This window comes from Capsella rubella, unplaced genomic scaffold, assembly GCF_000375325.1.
Source record: "Capsella rubella cultivar Monte Gargano unplaced genomic scaffold, Caprub1_0 scaffold_1, whole genome shotgun sequence".
Taxonomy (NCBI): domain Eukaryota; kingdom Viridiplantae; phylum Streptophyta; class Magnoliopsida; order Brassicales; family Brassicaceae; genus Capsella; species Capsella rubella.
Genome location: NW_006238923.1, coordinates 18,384,668 through 18,405,140, shown reverse-complemented (window position 1 = coordinate 18,405,140; position 20,473 = coordinate 18,384,668). Strand labels below are relative to the sequence as shown.

The 20,473-nt window shown below is 32.9% G+C and overlaps 5 protein-coding genes across 7 annotated transcripts; 1 reads left to right on the top strand and 4 right to left on the bottom strand.

Annotated features, from left to right (window-relative positions):
* Nucleotides 1-1,299: 1,299 nt before the first annotated feature.
* On the top strand, nucleotides 1,300-4,194 carry LOC17897672. Of its 2 annotated transcripts, none has more exons than XM_006305794.2 (7): nucleotides 1,300-1,671; nucleotides 1,766-2,049; nucleotides 2,149-2,838; nucleotides 2,934-3,062; nucleotides 3,143-3,346; nucleotides 3,440-3,640; nucleotides 3,727-4,194. In XM_006305794.2, the coding sequence occupies exons 1-7, from the start codon at nucleotides 1,398-1,400 to the stop codon at nucleotides 3,841-3,843; spliced, it is 1,899 nt and encodes a 632-aa protein (XP_006305856.1). In that variant the 5' UTR covers nucleotides 1,300-1,397; the 3' UTR covers nucleotides 3,844-4,194. The 2 variants fall into 2 exon arrangements, with proteins under 2 accessions (XP_006305856.1, XP_023644399.1); XM_023788631.1 differs by having other exon boundaries at nucleotides 1,432-1,675.
* A 45-nt stretch (nucleotides 4,195-4,239) lies between these two features.
* Nucleotides 4,240-5,592, bottom strand: LOC17898060 (probable histone H2A variant 3). The gene is made up of 2 exons (XM_006304209.2): nucleotides 5,369-5,592; nucleotides 4,240-4,735 (listed from the first exon to the last, which is right to left on the bottom strand). The coding sequence occupies exons 1-2, from the start codon at nucleotides 5,474-5,476 to the stop codon at nucleotides 4,439-4,441; spliced, it is 405 nt and encodes a 134-aa protein (XP_006304271.2). The 5' UTR covers nucleotides 5,477-5,592; the 3' UTR covers nucleotides 4,240-4,438.
* Nucleotides 5,593-5,807: 215 nt separating this feature from the next.
* LOC17898343 (serine-threonine kinase receptor-associated protein) lies at nucleotides 5,808-8,371 on the bottom strand. The gene is made up of 7 exons (XM_006305197.2): nucleotides 7,960-8,371; nucleotides 7,572-7,707; nucleotides 7,377-7,458; nucleotides 6,855-7,030; nucleotides 6,638-6,775; nucleotides 6,405-6,544; nucleotides 5,808-6,164 (listed from the first exon to the last, which is right to left on the bottom strand). Exons 1-7 carry the CDS (start codon nucleotides 8,075-8,077, stop codon nucleotides 5,923-5,925), a joined length of 1,032 nt encoding a protein of 343 aa, XP_006305259.1. The 5' UTR covers nucleotides 8,078-8,371; the 3' UTR covers nucleotides 5,808-5,922.
* Nucleotides 8,372-9,872: 1,501 nt separating this feature from the next.
* Nucleotides 9,873-10,684, bottom strand: LOC17899052. The gene has a single exon (XM_006305718.2). The coding sequence runs from the start codon at nucleotides 10,551-10,553 to the stop codon at nucleotides 10,173-10,175; it is 381 nt and encodes a 126-aa protein (XP_006305780.1). The 5' UTR covers nucleotides 10,554-10,684; the 3' UTR covers nucleotides 9,873-10,172.
* Nucleotides 10,685-11,926: 1,242 nt separating this feature from the next.
* On the bottom strand, nucleotides 11,927-14,875 carry LOC17899749 (myrosinase 4). Of its 2 annotated transcripts, none has more exons than XM_006303666.2 (13): nucleotides 14,687-14,875; nucleotides 14,548-14,608; nucleotides 14,375-14,433; nucleotides 14,194-14,269; nucleotides 13,994-14,071; nucleotides 13,807-13,894; nucleotides 13,459-13,702; nucleotides 13,246-13,364; nucleotides 12,903-13,114; nucleotides 12,784-12,815; nucleotides 12,601-12,697; nucleotides 12,382-12,490; nucleotides 11,927-12,271 (listed from the first exon to the last, which is right to left on the bottom strand). In XM_006303666.2, the coding sequence occupies exons 1-13, from the start codon at nucleotides 14,873-14,875 to the stop codon at nucleotides 12,103-12,105; spliced, it is 1,533 nt and encodes a 510-aa protein (XP_006303728.1). In that variant the 3' UTR covers nucleotides 11,927-12,102. The 2 variants fall into 2 exon arrangements, with proteins under 2 accessions (XP_006303728.1, XP_023632601.1); XM_023776833.1 differs by having other exon boundaries at nucleotides 12,787-12,815.
* Nucleotides 14,876-20,473: the final 5,598 nt, after the last annotated feature.

Below are 20,473 nucleotides of genomic sequence, written 5' to 3'. Positions count from 1 at the left end.
TTACAATTAAAACGAATTATATATCGGTTTGGGTTGATAAAATAGTGATTAGGGTTTAGATTTTACAATTAAAACGAAATTATATATCGGTTTGGGTTGATAAAATAGTGGTTAGGATTTAGATTTAACACGGTAAATATAAACTTATCACACAAATCATAAATTATCGCGATACAAAACAATTTAACACGATATATTTATAAACTTATACGTATATATATATATTGTTATCATGGTAATTCAATAGTTATTCATCTAACTTATAACATAATTTTACTTATGTATTTGATAAACAGTATTGTCGATACTTATATCATTATCTCGCTAAATAATTTGTTAGATGCGAAAGGATATTTTTGTCCACTTATACAAGTTGATGAGAGAGAACTAATTATACACTTATCAATGCTATATTCTTAATTTTTCAGTCAACTGAGTATAAAAATTTAATTCACCCATAGATTAACTCAATTATGATGAACCCGTTGTTTACCTAAATAACATGATATGGCTTGGTACAAATAATTCGTGCTAGAAGATCTGCTCTAACATTTGCACATAAAAAAAATAAAGATAAAAAAAAATGAAAACTCTTTTTTGTCAATCTTTATTTCGGTGAAGCTAAAATACCATTTTTATCTGGTCTGAATAGTCAGTAAAAAAAACCACTTATCGTTTGCCGATACCAATCATACAATTTATTGTCTAGACCAATGCCTCATACAATTTATTGTTTAGACCAGTGCCTCGACTTCGTAGTGAAAAAAATATAGACTTCGACGAAGATTACCATTAGTAACTTTTATTACAAAAATTGATGTTTCCTTATTTCTATAAAACTAAAATAAATAAAAAGCTTTTTATTACGTGATTTATTTCTATAATTTTATATTTAGTGAAAATGCTTTTCTTGTTTTGTTTTTGTTTTTAAATAGAAAGCTTGACCTTTGGGGAACAAATACAGAAACAAATGGCTGGAAGAATTATATAATATTACGAATGTGAACCAAACATTCACATGCTTCTCTTCTCTCTATGTAATTGTTCCACTCTTCTTCCAAACACACTTATCATTTCTTTGTCTTTGCTGTCTCTTTTTGTCCATTTAATCATTTTATTATTCATTTTATTTTACTTTATCTTATAACAACTCATTCCTATAATATTTTTTAATATACAAAAATATATATGTTTCAAAATTTTGAATTGCTTTCTTATAATAATAAATCAACCCGTTACGACTTTTATTCTGATTTACATATATTCCCCTAAAAGCTTTAACGTTTTTGTTTGAATTTGTAAGCCAAAAGCAACCAAAATAAAAATAAAACATGGTGGTGGTGAAGTTGCTTTAGCCGCCGCCGGAGATTTTTGGTTTTGAGAGAGAACAAAAACAAATGGCGGCGTGGAAGTCGTGGATCGTGGCGGAGAAAGCACGGAGATGTGTACGGACGATGTTCTTTGTCGCAGCAATGATGGCGTCTCTGTTAGCTTCGTCTCTGCCGGTTCTTATCACGGTGGCTGATGTGGTCGTTCCTTGTCTTATCGTCTCTAGCATCACGTGCCTCACGTGCCACTACTCCGCTGCAGAGCATCTTCGTCATTACAGTTTCAAGAGCTCTCTCGTTGATGTACCTCTCATCTCCTTCCTCAGATCTCTCGTCATTACCTGTACGTACGGACTCATTCTCTCACTTTATTACTACTCCCAACACTTGCTTTGATATATGGCTCAAGCTTTTTCCATTGATGATGAAACTTACAGGTCTCTATTGGTTCTGTGAAGACGCAAGATTAGCTTATGGTGTTTATCTTGAGACTGTGATGTTATCTTCCTTTGGAGGGATACTTCTTCTTTTGGTTAAGACTTGTGTTTTCACTGTGAATTCTCATCTTGAGGCTAAGGTCTATAACCTCAAGATCTCATGGGGAATGCCAATTTTGTTACTTTCCTCTGTGGTTTTTGGACTAGCTCATGTTGTGGTAGCTTATCGAACGAGCTGTGGAGCTAGAAGGAAGCTAATGTACCACAAGATTGACCAAGAAGCTGTAATAATGCTGCTTAATCTCTTGTTTTTTTTCACTTGTTAGCTTGAGATTATTGTGTTTGGAGACTTAAAGCTTACTCTTTTCTATGGTGTCTTGCAGGTTCTTTCATGTAAATCTGGTTTTTCTGGTTACAAGAAGGCTTATCGTCAATCTTTTACTCGATCAAACTGCAAAATCTTAACCTATGGCGGTGAATTCAGACAAAACTCTTTCAGGGGAACATCTTTGGATAGAGAGGAGCTGCAACCAAGACTGCTTGCAAATGCAGACAGTTTATTCATCAAGATCCAAGGCTTAACTGTCCATTACAAGCAGTGTACTTCACCGTCTATTCTTCCTCATACTTCATCCGTTAGTTCTGCAGCGGAAATGAATGTGAGTAGGCCTAGAGTACTAGACAAGCAGATGTCAAACTTAATCTCCCAAACTCAGAGCAGTCATTTGCATCGAAGCTACACTATTCAACCCGATAGATCATCGTTATATGATCCTCTGTTAGCCAGTTACCAAACCACACCCATTAGCCTTTTCAATAAGGATGATATAAACCAAGTGGATTCTATGAACCCTGGGGAGAATTTGGAGGGGAATGAGGATGTTGGTATAGTTCTAGTTCATGGATTTGGAGGAGGAGTCTTCTCATGGAGACATGTAATGGGAAGTTTGTCTCATCAGCTAGGTTGCAGAGTTGTTGCATATGACCGGCCTGGTTGGGGATTGACCTCTAGGCCTATCAGGAAAGATTGGGAGAAGAGAAATCTAGCAAACCCTTACAACCTCGAAAGCCAGGTTGGTTTCTTTAAATATGTAACAGTTGAATATGTTCTGTATAAGTTGTGATAGCTTGCTCATCTCCCATATCTTTTGACATAATTGATTCACAGGTCGATCTACTTCTTTCCTTTTGCTCGGAGATGGGATTTTCTTCAGTGGTACTTGTTGGCCATGACGATGGTGGTTTGCTTGCTCTCAAGGCTGCCGAAAGAATACAAGCATCTACCTTAAAACCCAATGTAAGAAACAGATCCTTAAGAATTAGAAGCTTATGGCTTTGGTAAGTTACTGCCTCTGACAATATCCTTGTTGCTTACAGATCAGAATCAAAGGGGTGGTTTTGATAAACGTTAGCTTATCAAGAGAAGTAGTTCCTGCTTTTGCTAGGATACTTCTTCATACTTCACTCAGGAAGAAGCACTTGGTCCGTCCTTTATTGCGAACCGAGATAACCCAATTGGTGAACCGGCGTGCATGGTGTGACACCACCAAGCTAACCACTGATGTCACAATGCTCTACAAAGTAACAACTAGTCTCACTTATAACCATCCATACAATGTCACTTAAGCAGCTACCTTTACTTGATGCCTTTCTTGTGGGATTACACATTTTCAGGCTCCACTATGTTTAGAAGCTTGGGATGAAGCACTCAATGAGATAAGCAAGTTATCATATGAAATGATACTTTCATCTCAAAATGCATCAGCTCTGTTAAAATCCATGGGGGAGCTTCCAATGTTAGTTGTTGCTGGGGCTCAAGATACTCTTGTTCCTTTAAAATCCTCGAAAGCTCTGGCTTCGAAACTCAACAATTCTGTAAGTTTAATATCCTCAAAACAAGACTTTCATAACTTGGTTTCACTATCTTGAATCTAAGTCTATGTATTTGTGTGCGTGCACAGAGACTAGTAGAGATCTCTGGTTGCGGCCATCTGCCACATGAGGAGTGTCCTACAACACTTGTTTCTGCTCTGAGTTCCTTCATTTGCAGACTGATACCTAAACTACCAAACTCCTAAGACCACATAAAACCATGCCAAAGAAAGCGTTTGATGAAACACCGTCTGCAAGATATCAATGCTCTCAACACAAGAATGTGACTTTTCGTGGTTCATTCGTCTGAGTAAATCAGGCATCAGTAAATTCTTAAAGGGATCAAAACTCCAACCTGAATCGCTACAACGAGAATTGCTACAAAGAGGCTTACTTGGGAAGCACAAAGTTGGAGCGACTGCGTTCAATTAGGCCATGGGAATATTATCAGCCCAACGTTTCTCAAACACAACCTGTCGTTTTATTATGAATAAATGTAAATATGATTCCTGTTCAGTGAAAATACAAATCTTTACCAATGAATTTGCTTTCATGCTTCTCCGGTGATGAACTGTTACTTTGATACAAACAAGCCAGTGAGGTAGTCAGAAATGGGTTTTAGAGAATCATTCGAATACATGTTTAAAGATGGATAAATCGACTCACGTCTCTAACACAAAGTACGCCGATTGAACAATAGCAAACGATCCTAAAAGAGCTCTCTAGCGTCTTATCAAACACGACTCTCGAAATACTTAGAAACAAGAAAAGGGAAACATGACATATGCGGTAACTAAACATCTATTCCTTGGCGGATTTGTTGATGAGAGACTTGTGGATGTGAGGGATGACTCCACCACCAGCTATAGTTCCTTTGATGAGAGTATCGAGCTCTTCATCTCCACGAATCGCAAGCTGCAAGTGCCTCGGCGAGATACGTTTCACCTTCAGATCCTTGCTCGCGTTACCAGCCAGCTCCAAAACTTCTGCAGTCAGATACTCCAATATCGCTGCTGTGTAAACAGCTGCAGTCGCTCCAACCCTTCCATGAGCAGTGGACCTAGTCTTCAACAGACGATGCACCCTGCCCACAGGGAACTGCACAAAGGAATCAATCAGCACAATAAGATAGTATATTAGACCTTACTAAAAATGTTAACAGTAATGTCTATCAATCATTAGCAAAAGCGCTTATACACTCTGAGAACCACAACACTAAACAATATTAATGAATTTATCAATGAAAAATCTCAGAGCTTGTGGTATAAGAAATCACAGATTGATGAACCAAATCAAGCTATTAGTTGCTGCTACGAGCTTAAACTGCTCTCAAGTAGCATGACTATTGACTATTCCTAGATGAATACTCAAATCTCCATTATCCCCTGTTCTTTACAACAATCTATACACAAGAAGACTCCGAATTCATGAGCTAGAGAGAGCTAAATTAACAACAAATTAGAGAAAGACCCAATCACAGCGAATCAAAAGATCGGGGTCGATATCAACAACAAAAGCTCAACGAAGCAGTCTCTAACAGATTAGACAATAGAATCCCAAATCTCGCATCCCAATGTCTCGATTTCATAACAAAATACTAAAATTAGCTCAGAATCTCATCGATCCGAAACTTTACGCGATCTACTCAACGTTCATGCATACAAGAAAGCTCGATTCCAAAATAAAACACACAAAGGGAGAATAGAGAGTGAGAGAGAGAGATGTAAAAACCTGAAGACCAGCTCGAGAAGAACGAGTGATAGGCTTCTTCTTATCCTTATCCTTGTCGCTGCCGCTGGGTTTCCCCATAATCAAACCCTTAGCACCTTTCCCCGACATTTTCCCGCCAAAAGTCTCACAGTGAAAACGCTCGCAGATAAGAAAAGAGAGAGAGAGATCGCACCAGAATGAGCTCGCGAAGAAGTCGATTGATATTTCCCAGAGAGAGAGAGAGTGAGAGAGATCGAGAAGTCGGTTTATGGACTCCAGTTGACTATTTTACCCTTCTTCCCATACCTAATTACACTTCCCACAGCGAAAAAGCCCAGGCCCAATGTAAAGTCAAAATTGTCCTTAATCACAAATTCGTCCCCAAGTTTGCTTAATATTGAAAAGTACCCCTGAAAAACAAAACGATAGAGACATTTTAATTTGCTTTGATTCAAAGGGAGAGAGAGATATCTTTGTTTGTTTTCTCTGTATTTTTTTTTTTTTAAGTCCAGAATCAAAACACAGCGACTCAAGAATTAAAGACAACATTAAGGAATTTTATAAGCTCATTCTGGCTAAGTATCAGATGGTTTCTCTGCAGTTTTTCCTTCTTTGTTGATGTGAAAGCCTTCAATCTTCTTTGAAACTTCATCCACACTATGCTTCACTCTCCTCGAGCTTGTTTCATTCTCTTCCGAGTTTGCGGGAGTCGTCTGCCAGATTCTGATGGTTCCATCTTCAGATCCCGAGGCATAGGACACTCCAGTGGGAGTAAACCTCACACAGTGTACTGGACCGTGATGTCCCTTGTTGCATCCTATGTTCAGACAAAAGACGACACAATCAGAAGAAAATAACCAAAACCAAAACCTCACAGGAGCCTTAAGAACCCATACTTCAAAGATCTATAAAGCTAACAAGATCAGAAACTCCAACCATACTGACAAACGTAGATGCTACGACAAGATTATGACCTTATTGAATACTAATTAAATCCTGCTTCTTAAACGCCCAACTTATTGAATACGATGGCATAAATGTTTTGAGAGTCACTCACCAATCTCCTCGCCAGTGTAGAAATCAAACACTCGAACCCACATATCCTCTCCACCAGCAACAAACTTTTCACCAGACTTTGGCTCCAGAGACGCAGATTCAATATTGCAGGGCATGTCATAACTCTTCAGTAGTCCAAAACTTGTGAAAAATAAAGAAAACAAAGATAAGAGTTTGAGCAAGTTGAAAGGGTAATAAGAAAGATCTGATTCTTTTCCTGCAAAGACAACTTACTGATTTGCATCCCAGAATTTAACTGTTGATCCATCAGCAGTTGTTATATACCGCCCATCTTGGCTCACTTCAGCACTGGTGACAGGAGACTTAGTTTCTAATGTCTGGACAATTTTCCCGCTTCTCACATCCCATAACCTGCATAAAAGACCTATCAAGTTATGCCTTATTTTATGCATCTCACATCCCATAACCTGCAGCAATGTTTAGTTCATACCTTACACCACCAATGTCAGTGCATGAACTTAATATTGTTTGATCACTGTGAAGCCATGTGAGAGTTCTGATAGAACCAGGAGATTTATCAACTTCTGTAGGAGGTGCATCCAACCGGTTCATGTCAAAAACCCGAAGAATTTTCTCAAATCCTCCTGTCAGCAACGATTTTGTATCCTAGTGAAAGAAAAATGTCAATCAATTAATCTGGAAATCCACTATCACCTAATTAACCCAAATCTCAAAAGACTTCGACTTAGATTTCCTACAGTAAATGCTACACTAAGAGCTGTTAAATAACAAGCCTGCCCACAACCGATAACTGAAATCACAGAGATGATATAAAGATGACTTGAAGTCGCATAAGAGCAACAAGGATTGTAGTACTCCAGTATATACATTCAGCTAACTCCGATTCTTTTAATTCACTCACTTAACATCATAGAAGATTTTACAGAACAAAACCACCCCAGTTAAGAAATCGAGTATAGCTGCATAGAGATAGTAAGTAAGTTGACCAAACCTCTGAAAAAGCGCATGCTCGAACAATATGTTTGTGCTCAAAAGAATGCAGCACATCCCCTGTTAAGGCATCCCAAAGTTTGCTGGACAAAACAATATAACAAAAAATTTAGATGATTAGCCAACAGATATGTATGCTGTAGTTGTATATCAGAAAAACAACATAATACTGAACCAAAATAAATGAAACACATACGCTGAAAAATCGGCTGAAGCAGATGCAGCACGCAATGCATTGTTATCCAGACAAGAACTCCAAACTGCACCTTTATGCCCTTCAAATGTACCAATCCAGTCTCCAGTTTCGCCATTCCTCAACATTGGATGTGAATCTATACCATCAAAACACAAATATTCTCAGTTTCCCAGAACTCTAAAAGCTCCAAAACAAATATGAGCAATTCAAGCATGTAAACTCAAATACTAGAGTTGCCACAAAAGCTAATCCATTTATAAATACCCACCAACCAAAACATCCTAGTATGTTACTCAATTCGATCAAGATGAGTTTTGCACAAGTTCTCGGAACTACAACAGACCCCATGACAGAAAAAAAAATCAAATTTTTCAAAAGTAGTATTTACCTTTGCTGGCACTGATGAGGAAGAAACCATCAGGCGTGATTGGACTGTAGAACAAATCCACAACAGGTCTTGAATGGCCATGGCAGACTTGTGGAATGGTCACCTTCTTCTTATCCATTTGTCTTAAACCCTAATTGATCGAACCCCTTTGAAATTCAAGTAAAGGTTTTTTCAATTCCAAACGATTGAAGTTAGATTCCGAGTAATTGAACACCTAAAAGGTTCTAATTTTTTTTTGTTTTTTTTGTTCTAATTTCTACAAATCTAAAAGAAAAACGCTTCGATCGATATAGAAAAATTCTGAAGCTACAGTGTAATGTTAATTGCTGAAGATTCTACAGAAGAAAGAAAAAAGGGGGAAATTTGCAGAAGAATGGGGTGCTTTTTTTATTTTGTACAAACAGTAAACCCAGTTTTAGGGATTTCTACATCGGGAAGGAGAAGGAGAACCATACTAATTTATAGATTTGGAATTAATATTAGGGTACTTCCCGTATCTTCTTATGTATTGCATAAGCGGCCCTCTATTTCTTTGCTTTACATTTGTGTCCTTTTATTTTTTTTGAGCAAGATTTGTGTCCTTTTCACATGAAAAATGCACTTTCCTTTGTTTACTGTTGGGACCATTACAGTTCTAACTTACAAACATTAGAGTAATTTTGTTATTATGAATATACATGGTAGGGGGTTGCAAAATGGAAAAGAAAAGTTTGGGTAACATTTTCGTAGATAAGAAAAAGAGTGTCACCGAGTGAGATTATAAATTTTAAATTCACGCGGGAATATTAAATGCGTCAGTAATAACAAATACTCTCTTTGTTTCTAATAGACTGATGTTCTAAGATTTTCACACTTATTAAGAAAAAATAAAGTTTCTATTTATTAATTAATTTATAATTGTTTATGGGTAGAAAAAGAAAATATAAACCATTAATAGCATGACATGTAGAGAAACATAAAAAGTAAAATAATCATTTTAGGTTTTTAATCTACAAAATCAATTTTTGTAAAACAAAAAAAAATCTCAAAACATCAATCTATTAGAAACAGAGGGAGTATGTTATCTAATTATTATTTTTTGGTAGGAAGATGTTTTCTAATAATTTTGTTTTAAAAAACATGATAATTTAGAAACTCTTTTGATGATTTGCAAATTGGAAATGAAAAAAAAACAAGTATGATTGTTTGGAGTTCCTAGAAACCCTTTTGGTTATTTGCATGGACAATATTACTAGATATTACTAGCATTATAATATGATTAAGACAAACAAAGCACATGATAAAGAAATTACAAATTAGTTAAAACCTCAAGGCATGTGACCATTCTCTAAGTGAGGGCTTCTTTGACAAACCATTGAAAGCTTTAAAGGAGGGTGCCTTTTGCGTTGAAGAGGAAGAGGGTACAAGTCCACAAGGTGAATAGTTTATATTAAGGTTGGTATAAGTCGAGAGATAGACAAACACCATGGGGGCTTTGTAAGGAGCTTTTTGGGGTTACTAATCTCTAACTGATCTAGTAGATTCCAGGCACAAGATCCTGACATAATATAGGTTGTGTCAATGTGCCGTCATATCGATAACAATAAACTTGATAAATCTTGTGTGCATCTTCTCTTCCTCTCTTGATAAAACTTGATACCAAGAAGAAGTGAGAGTACTTGGCCAAGGTGAATAGTTTATATAAAGTTTTGGTACTTGTAGAGAGATAAGACACTTTGATTTCTCTTGTAACCTATAACTGATAGTGGATTCGAGGCACAAGGTCCCGACAAGACATAGGTGGTAGTTAATTAGACCAAAACAACTTCACGGTCATCACCAAGATTTGGAGTAGTTCTAGTTAATGTTGGCTTCTCAGCAAACAAAATCACAAATATTATAGTTCTGAAGTAGAGATTACTAAATGTAATAACATTACTTAATATTGAGATTAGATGAAAGAGCTGCAGATTAGTGTAATAGTGTGACAAGAAATGTCTAAACGAACTAAAGTAGGAGATCATCCAACGGTTGTTTACAGAAAAAACAGAAATCAACGGAAATTAACGATCATCCAACGGTTCCTGAGGAACCAGAATTTACAACACAATAAAGACCAAACACAATCCAACGGTTCTTATGAAAAAGGTGCACCGATAGAAGATGGTCTGCATCCTACACGAACACTGAAATTAAAAAAAAGATTCATCTCCAGATCTGACCCGGATCCGTTTTCAATCTTCGACCCGGCTGGAGAGATCAGAAGCAAGACGAGACGCAATGGCGGAATGATACATAACATCGTGAAACGTGGAAGCTTCTGCTGTTTTCCTCCTCAGCTGCTTAGCTTTCTCCTCCGTGAGACAGCCGCGACGGAGCTTCTGAGTCTGACCCGACCCGGAGACATCGATTTTATCCGGAATCGAATCCGGATCCACGGTAGAGCCTGAGACTGAGCCTTGGATGTTGAGGTAGTCTGGCTCGGAGGATATACCGAAGAGAGGCGCCCACCAAGAAGCAGATTTCTTACGGTTTGAATCCGGGTTTTTCAAAGATCCGGATCCGGAAGATGCTCGGATCGTGGGTAGAGCGGAGCAGGAGATAACCAAAGCCATGGAAAGTGAAAATGTAGATTTAGAAACAAAGAAACGTAGAAGAGATTTGGTGATTTTAGTTTTTCAAATTATACTCCACAATGAAGATGGAGATGGTACGTTTGAATATAACGGAAGGAACGAGGGTATTATAGGAATTACCAATTTGAGCTTGTGCACGGAAGTTTAAGGTGGACGTGGAAGCAGTAGATTGTGGCCTTCTATCAAATGGGATAAGTCTACACGCTTTGGGTTTGGGTCTTTGGGATATGGCACTTTCTACGAAAGAATAATTTTTTTTCTTTGTTTTTTTCTCAAACACGAAAGAAAAAAGAATTTATATTTATTAATTTAAACGTGAAAGAGCCGTTTGGGTTAATGCGATTTTCTTGGGTACAAAACAAACTTAAATGTTTGTAATGTGAGTTTCTGACAGTGGTCGGTTGAGTCAGACTTACTGACAAAATCGTGTTTTTGGTTCTTTTTTTTTCTTTTCTTTTTTTTGGTATATGATTTGCTAAGATGAGGTTTACACATGGCTATGGTTTACATTTGGATATGCACAATATGGAAACGGTTAGGGAGGGATACAAATTGTGAACGGTGGTATGTATATGGTGGACACACGCGGAAGCATTGGAACGTGACGACATTTTTGGGAGATGGATAAAGTCTAAACGCGTCCAACGATTAGTATCGTCAATTTGCAAATGTCTTGTTCTGCACTTTTATTTTTTTTTTGTATAGAGGAATGTTTTTATTTGTTTAAATGTGAAAGAATCGTTTTGTTTGATTAGTATTTTCTCAATACAACTTGAGTTCAAAATTATTCATTTTTTTGAAATGGTGATAGTGATAGCGGTCGGTGGTGGGGGACGTAGTATTAGTAATTTACGGACAAAATAGTTTTCAAAACTGATGTAATTTTGCATTTAGGTTTTGCCCATCACGAATTGATTTTGTACAAACAAGAACTAGTCTACGTTAGATTATTATCAGTCTCGAAAATAAATACGTATGGTTTCGTCCATTAAAAAGTAAACTTCATTACCATATATGGAATCCTCATTACTCATTAATTAGTCGCTGAAAGAGAAGCTCCTTGAGATGCTGAAGTTATGGCCACTTGTGAATTCCATTGCTGGAGCCACTCGAGAAACAAGATATGACCCCAAGATGTTTCCTTTGATAATCAACGCAAACACGAGAGAATGACTCTTTTCGAAGATCAAAACGTCAAAAGATCTCTTCGAGTTTTTCGAAACTACCAAAGCATTTTCAAATTAAAAAAAAAAAATGTTTTTGATGTAAAAACAAGGGTTTTTTGTTTGGGAAATTTTCTATTTTTCTGAGATATTATACTTAGCAAGAGTATATATATAGAACAAGGACAATAAAAAACTTCATACAAATTTTAGTGACCTATAATTAAGGTCGATTATTACAACACGTACACAACTTTCAATAGTAAGATGGATACACGATAAATATAGTACAATATAGTACAATATTTATTACATTCGATGTTGGACATATGGAAGTGAGTTCTATTCATTTATAGGCTTCGGACTTATTTTGCGATGAACTTAGAGAACCATTTGCCAGAAGCTTTTTCTTTGCGATCAGCAGGATTAGTGAAGTTGACCCAATTCATCCCAAACCGGAGAGTGTAACCATTTCCAAATTCATAATTGTCCATCAATGACCATGCAAAATATCCTGCTACGTTGCTTCCATCCCTATAATAATTTGAAAAGTAGTTTAGTTAGGTGTATTAACATTTTTATAGTGCACTAGTCGAGGAAAGAACATATATCATATAAACTACGAATTATCTATAACTACTCACTCGATGGAGCATTTGAGACAAGAAAGATGGCTGCAATGGTTTTGAATTCGTCCATTATCGGCAAGAGCAACTGGAAGCGTTACGTTACCAAGATCAAGATCAGCGACTCCTGCAAATTTAACATAAGAATTAATGTTTATCATAATACATTATTCTTATTTTTTGTTCATTTGTTAAAGAAAATATATACATGCAACACGAAATGATATATGTACATACCGTTTTCGGTGATGTAGGTGAGTGGATTTTTGTAGTTGTCTTTGATGTAGTTTAGAATCTGACGGAACCCTGGAGGATAGTAGACGAAGCTAGGAGCCTATATGTATAAGAAAGAGTCATATCAAAGTTGTAATCTTTTGAATATAAAAACGTTTTTCAAAATTTAAAAGTCAAAATACTTACCACAACACCGATAGGAATTCCATTGCGATAAACTGAAAAACCAAGTAAAGGGACAACGAGTGTAGATAATTAGACTAAAAATATACAAAATATATACAAAAAAATGTTGTTTTACATACATCCAAGAGTAACTCGTGGATCGGTTATGGCGCTAGGTTCTGTCGGAGGAGGTGCGTCGGTTGCATATTGTGTAACGTAATAATTCAACCCTAGAAAATCAAGTGATCCTTTAACTAAAGCTGATTCCTGAGGTGTGAATTCAGGCAATCTATCTCCTACCATCTCTCTCATTATCTTTGGATATTCTCCGTACACCAATGGATCCATGAACCTAATTCATATAGGTAAGAAAAAATTAGTATTTGATAAAAAAAAAAGTATCCAAATTAGTATTTGATAGAAAAAATGTGTGTGTGTGTGTGTGTGACTTTTGAGAATCATTTTAATTGAACATGTATATACCATCCAACGAAGAAATCGAATGCTCGTTTTGCAGCAGCCTTGTCGAGATTGCTGTTTTCGTCTAGTGGGGTGAACCATCTCCCGATCAAGGTTGTTCCTATCTTACCACCTTGAAATTTCTGCATCCATTATGCATGAACATCGAAAATGTATATAAAACCAATACCTTATAAATAAATTATGAGAGATTATTGACATTAATGTATATAATACCTGATATCTTTTCCGGTATAAAGAGACAGCTTTTGCATGAGCTAGAAGTTGGTGATGTGCAACTATATAAGGTTCAGTTCCAGAATCTCCTCCAAATTCACAACCAGTGCACCGTCCTGGTGGATACGATCCATCTCCATAACCTTTGGTTGCGAGAGAGAAAGGCTGATTTAAAGTGATCCAAAATTTGACCCTGTCTCCAAATCTTTGGAATAGAAGCTCAGCATAGTTTGTGTAATCCTCCCTATTCATGTATCGTAACATATTAGACATATATAGATCTGATAGTGATGTAACAAAATGAAAGCAAGGTTAGAATTGAAATCGGCCGTTAATGCATGAACTTACACTATACGTGGGCTTAAGAAGCCACCGTATTCGTCTTCTAAAGTCTGGGGAACATCCCAATGAAATATAGTCACATATGGTTCGATGCCTGTTAATATTCACGTACGTAAGTAAAATATTTGAATCACAAATATAATACAATGATTAAAAATGCATTTTAAGCTAGATACTTAAAATTCAAATTTACCATTTGCTTTCAACTCGTTAATGAGATTGTTGTAGTATGTGATCCCGTTCTCGTCCACTCCCCCAATAAGTCTTCCCTCTAGGATTAGTATATAGTCACAAAGATCATGTGTCATTATATATTTAGTTAATTGTATCTTTTAAATAGATGAAAATATGAATTAAAGAGATGTGTTTATATGGGTTTAATATGATATTTACTTGGTAAGACCCTTGACCATGCTATTGAGAGTCGGTATGCTTGAACATTCATTCTTTTCAGTAGTTTGACATCATCCTGTTCAAGATTAATTATGAAAGTTCTAAAGTTAAAAAAAAACTAAAAAAGTGAACAAATAAATCATATATACACATTCTTCTTCATTAATAGCCTCTCGCTCACCTTGTAAAGATCATACGAATCACAAGCAAGATCTCCTGAACTGCGATCTGGAACTTTTTCTGTATATACAACAAACCAAAAAATATGAACATGATACTTCTTTTTTAACACTTATACGTTTTATCATATATTGAGGTGCATGCTAGCTAATAAATTATCCGGTATATGATCACCTGGATATCTATGAGTGAAATAGTCCCATCCGTTAAGTGCTCTATGTGCAGCACCTTCAATCTGGTAGAACGAATTGAATCATGTTGTATATATATTGTTAAAAATAAAAAGAATATGAGAAATGTTATGTATACATACCTGGTATGCAGAAGTAGCTGCACCAAAAGTGAAATTCTTGGGAAAGCCGGTTCGGTTGAATGCAGCAGTTTTGTCACAGTGGAAAGGTTCTTTGGCCTTGCATGCTGGATTGCAGACTTTTTGACTACTCGAAACGGCAAAGAGAACGACAAGGATGGCTAGAGAGTAGTGAGCTTTTGAAATTGCCATGGTTGAGCTATGTATATGGTTTTGTATTTTCTTTTGTTTTGAGATGATGATTAAACGATGAACTTGGAGGAGTTTATATACAAGGGTTTGAGTGCATGGGACTTGCATGGAGATTCAAGTAAACTGGTTACGTACATTTTGCAGTATATATTGAATTTGATCCTCCATGTTCTCCACCTCGCTGTCTTAATTTGTTTTCTAATAAATGACATTAGAGACTTTGAGTTTAAGGACATGTCTGCGTGAGAATATATGTTCCTTAAACATAATTTATATTCGATTTAATAATTCAGATGAGTGTTACAATTCCTTTAAAAAGAGTTTAAATTGTTGCATGTGAAATTTGTTGGAGGTTTAAGTTCCGTATCCCTTGTCATATTAGCGTACATTATGGGTCGTTTTATAACTTATATTACTCGTCAAAGCAGCAATCTTCGTTCCATAAGCAATTCATGACCTGTCTCATTTGATGATATGTATCAAATTTTAATAGAAAACGTATTCTAATTAAAAACCACATCAACCTATACAATAATAGAAAAGCATCCTGAAAAAATGAAATAATCAACCTATAATATACATCAACTAAATAATATTACTAGAACGTTAAATTGTTCTAAAACATGAAATTCTGGTGCATAGAAAACTAAAGATAATTTTTTTGTTGTTGAAATTTTGTATCACCATAACAAATAAAATAAAATAAAATAATTCTTTGTTTTGAACTTTTGATAGTAATTAGTATTTTGATTAAAATGGGTAAATCTAGAAATATTTGTATAACTTTTGTGAGTAAGTTCGAACTTTGTTTAAATAACAATGTTTTCGGTCAACTCAAACATAACTCTTCTTAGATCTTGAAATTAAAAAAAAAAAATACTCTCTTTAATAAATTTTAGGGCACCAGAGCAGTTCGACCGCCAAAGAAGGCCCATAGATTTTTTTTTGGTTGCAAATGTAGGGAAGAAAGGCTCTGTAAACAAGACTGATCAGCTTTCAATAATGTACTCTTCTCCATTGAACTATTTTGACTACTATATCATGATATCCCTAGTGATTATGATAATTATAGTCCAATTGAAATGTTGACTAACAAACTATAATTAGCCTCTTTCCAGTGATGGATAAATTAACACTTTCCGTGCCAATTGGTCAGAGCATTCATTAGGTTCTCGGTTCGTAAATGTAAACATTGATCTCCATTGCTCAATAGTTTGGGCCTTGGGGATAGTGATGCAGTCGTGGGGTTGTTCTATATCCATTTACGAGCCGGATAACATTGGTGTTATCACCTTCAAGTTCTACAAAACTTTTTCATAAAAAAGTTATATAGGGAAACATATTATAATAAAAAATATGTATCCAAAAATAAAATTAAAACTTAATTCACAGTCGGTTCTTCTCTCGTATTTTTAGTATGAAAATATGGCAAATGACCTTGTATATGGGAGATACAACTTAAAACTTTGAAAATTGATTGATTTGGAATCAAATTGATTCAGTAAGACGAGATTTAGTTTTTTTGTAATATTGTTTACTAGAAAGTTGCCCACGCGATGCGTGGGTTATACATAAAATATTAATTAAAAATTATATTAAATTATATATGTGTATAATTGTTATTATATGTTTTGAAAATAATTTTAAAACAAAATAATATGTTTATATTCATTATGTGTATTACAATATAATATTAATTATTATGTTTAAAACAAAATAATTAACGCAAAAAAACATTGAACGCGATCGCAAAATTAGTATAAAACATATTTTGTGTACATTGTAAACATTAAAAATAAACTAAAAGTATATTTGGAAAATATAGGACTGAATGAGATCTAAACAAAGTAATACAAAATTAGCGAATACAAAATTATGAGCATTTGTTACTCACCTTATATTTTATCAACCTAAAAGTAACTTAAATTTTAAAAATGATCAAGTTAAACTTTTCAAAATATCAAATTAAAAGATTTCATTTGAAACATATTATATTGTTTTAAACTTTATTTAGAAAAGATTTTTCAATTTAGATTATAAAAGCATTTAAATTATAGTTATGTAAAAACTAAAAAGAGAGATCATAAGCCAAATAAACAAAAGAAGATTACATGAGAAGAAGAACTTTGATATTTTTATATTCTATTTGATTGTAAAGGAAGCTGACATAGGAGGTAGATGAGAATATATATATATATATATATATATATATATATATATAGACTTTTTAATGTAGCATTAGTTTAGTTTTAAACTTACTACTAATTTTTTTTAAACAAATATGCATGAAGATTTACATTATTATAAAAGCTAAATAAATGAATCCAAACTAAAATAGCATAACATGTTTACATCAAAATTAAAAGAGAAGATGAACAACGACATCTATCTATTATATGTACATGATGGCAAATTTTTAGGTTTTTGCCCTTTTCATTTGATAAAAATAAAATTTTAACTCTGCTTACTATTATAATATTATTTATAAATATAAATTACCAAATAGAAAGAAAATCTAATCAATTTATAAAATTTTAAAGAAAATGTAAATACAAAAAGAAATTATTAAAAAATGTACATGACGTCTATTATATGTACACGACAACAATACTAACTATATGTTCGGTTTCTTTAGGAAAATAACTTGGATAGATATTTGTATTATTATGAATATAAAAATTATTATCTATTTTAGCAAATGAGGTTAAGTTACTAAGAGTGTAGAGTGGGGTATGATATTATTGTGTAATTAATACGTTATTAATTATCATAATTATCATAATTAATACGTTATTAATTATCATAATTTAATTAATGAATTAAATTAAATATAACTTTCATAAAATGTATGATCTTTAAGGGAAAAATTAGGGACCAATTTTTTTGTAAGCAAGTATATATATATTTTTAACACTTTGACTGCAAATTTTAAATAAACTAAATATTATAATTTTTTTATATAATAGTCTATTTGATCACAAAAACTAAATATAATGACAGATATATTAAAATGAATTACAAAAAATATTTGAGATTAAAAAAATAAGAAAACATTATTTGATAAATGTTTTAAATCGAAATTTTTATTTATATAGCAATCAAAACTGTTATATTAACATATGTGTTGTATCAAATTTTCTTCATTCATAAGTATAAAAATATAAGTATAACTAGGTTCGGACCCGCGCTACAGCGCGGGGGAAATAATTATATATATATATATATATATATATAACCTTTAACGGATTATAATATGTTACATTTTAATTTTATTGCAATCCAATCAATTACGATGAATCATATATTTGTATAATAAGTTTAAATAAAATAATAAAAGAAAAAGTGAGTAAATAATTATATATTGAGTTTTGATACAACTAAAACACGGTGAAAATTCAACAGCACGAAATAATATTTCTCGATAAAATATTCATTTTGACCATTTTGTAGTAGAAATAGGAATATACGTAAAAATTACATATTTACAATAAAATTTTTGAATGACCAACCTATAACAGAATTCATTTCGTAAAAAACATTATTCATAACTCGCTTTATCATTATAATTGTGATTATAACAAACTACCCGTGAACTATCTAAATTTTAAATAGTTTGATATATAATATATTTTATCAATAAAAATGATGTCTCCAAAATTACATTTATGTCTTAAATTTTTTTTTCAATATTTTAAATTCTAAATTTTTTAATATATTTGAACATTTTAATCACAATATTTTGAAACTTTTAAAAAATTTAAATATGCTCATGTAACAATGGTTTTAATATTGGTCATACTAATAATGATTTTAAACCATTGTCCAAAACATTTAATCGAGTGTAGTTGAGTACTATATGTCCGTTTTGAAAAATTCAAATTGCAGTATATGCAAAAAAAAGTTAATTTTTTATTAAATATTTATATTATATAGTACAATATCATTAATTAAAAATAAGATTAAATAAAAGTGAAAGAAGAATAATTATTATTTTAATAGATTATATTAAATTAGTTAGAGAAATATTTGGAAATCCTATAATTAGTTATGGAAATACTACAATCCTAAAATTAGATATGGAAAGTATCCGATGTATGTATCCAAACCCAATTTAATATCCACTTTTGAAGTATCCAATTGTTGAAATCGGGCTAATTTTTTAATTTTGACCCGACCCCTATTCTATTTTGTACTTCTCTTTTACTAATATAGAGATAAATAGTCGTGAGTTGAGCGGTGATATATTATAATTAGTTGAATGTAAGTCATTTGTTTTTTTTTTTTTTGGTAAATTGTAAGTCATTTGTTTTTGCAAAGGGAATATTGGTATTTATACAAATTTCAATCTCTGGTGTTAAATTTGACTATAACAAATAAATACAATTGTGTTAAAAAAACAAATAAATACAGTTATAATAAAATTTTATAATAATGGTACCATGTCTTTACTAATAAAATTTTGTTATTTAATTTTTTTTGTTTACATGTAAAATTGATTAAGGAGACAATATATACTTGCATAATTCTTTCAATATTCTTTCAATAGGTCTGCGTTAGACATGGTTGGTTTGTTAAAAAATATTATTCATATCCGTAATCAAATAATTTATTATCATATATATATGGTTAGTTTTGCTTATTTCATGCTTTAAAAATAATTTAATTACGTTTTTAAAAATTATTTGAAGATTAGTATCTAATTACTTTAACTGTATCAACATACAATCCCGTAATATAATCATCTAATAACAATTAGGAATATGTCAGTAGAATAAATTAATTAGTGTTACCTTTTTTTAAGAAAGCGAAATTAAGAAACGATTAATGAGACAATTATAGCATTAATGACGCAATATTATAAACGATTAAGCATTAAATTCGGCTATGGGTCTAACCCGAATCCATTTAACTATCCATTTATCAAAGATCCAATTTGAATTTTCAGTTATTTTCTTAATTTGACCCGATCCGGAAGACTATTTTGTACTTCTCTTTTACTAATATAGGGATATAAGTATTTTCTTGATTGTGCGAGCTAATTCTAATTTATTGTGTGTTGAATAAAATTGAGTAGAAAAATATAGCTAATGCAAATTTATATTATTTCAGTTTTTATATTAAAGTGTGAGTTAAGAATTATTTGAATAAGAAAGAGGTAATAATATATTATTTTGGAAATTGTGTTACAATAAATTATTTAATTAGATATTTCATAATCAAAAAAGAAAATGCTTATATAAAAATGGATCTTTATAACTTAATTCTCTTGTTGTACGATGATTGGAACCAATATAAGATACTATGTTAGATTTGTATCATACTTTCTAAAGATATTTATATCAAATTTTTAAAATGATTATTTCATTGATTTTTATGTCACATAAGAACATAAAAAATAGAAAAAATATTAAAGATACATGAATATAATGGAAGAGAGGGAGTGAATGTACTTATATGTTGATAATCAAAAATAGAAAATAGAGATGAATTTTCAAGGAAAAAATATAAATTATAATAATGTAAGATGTATATCAATATATCATATAGTCTCTAAAAGTTTCTGCAGTTGAAATTTTATATAATAATTTTTTTTTTCAA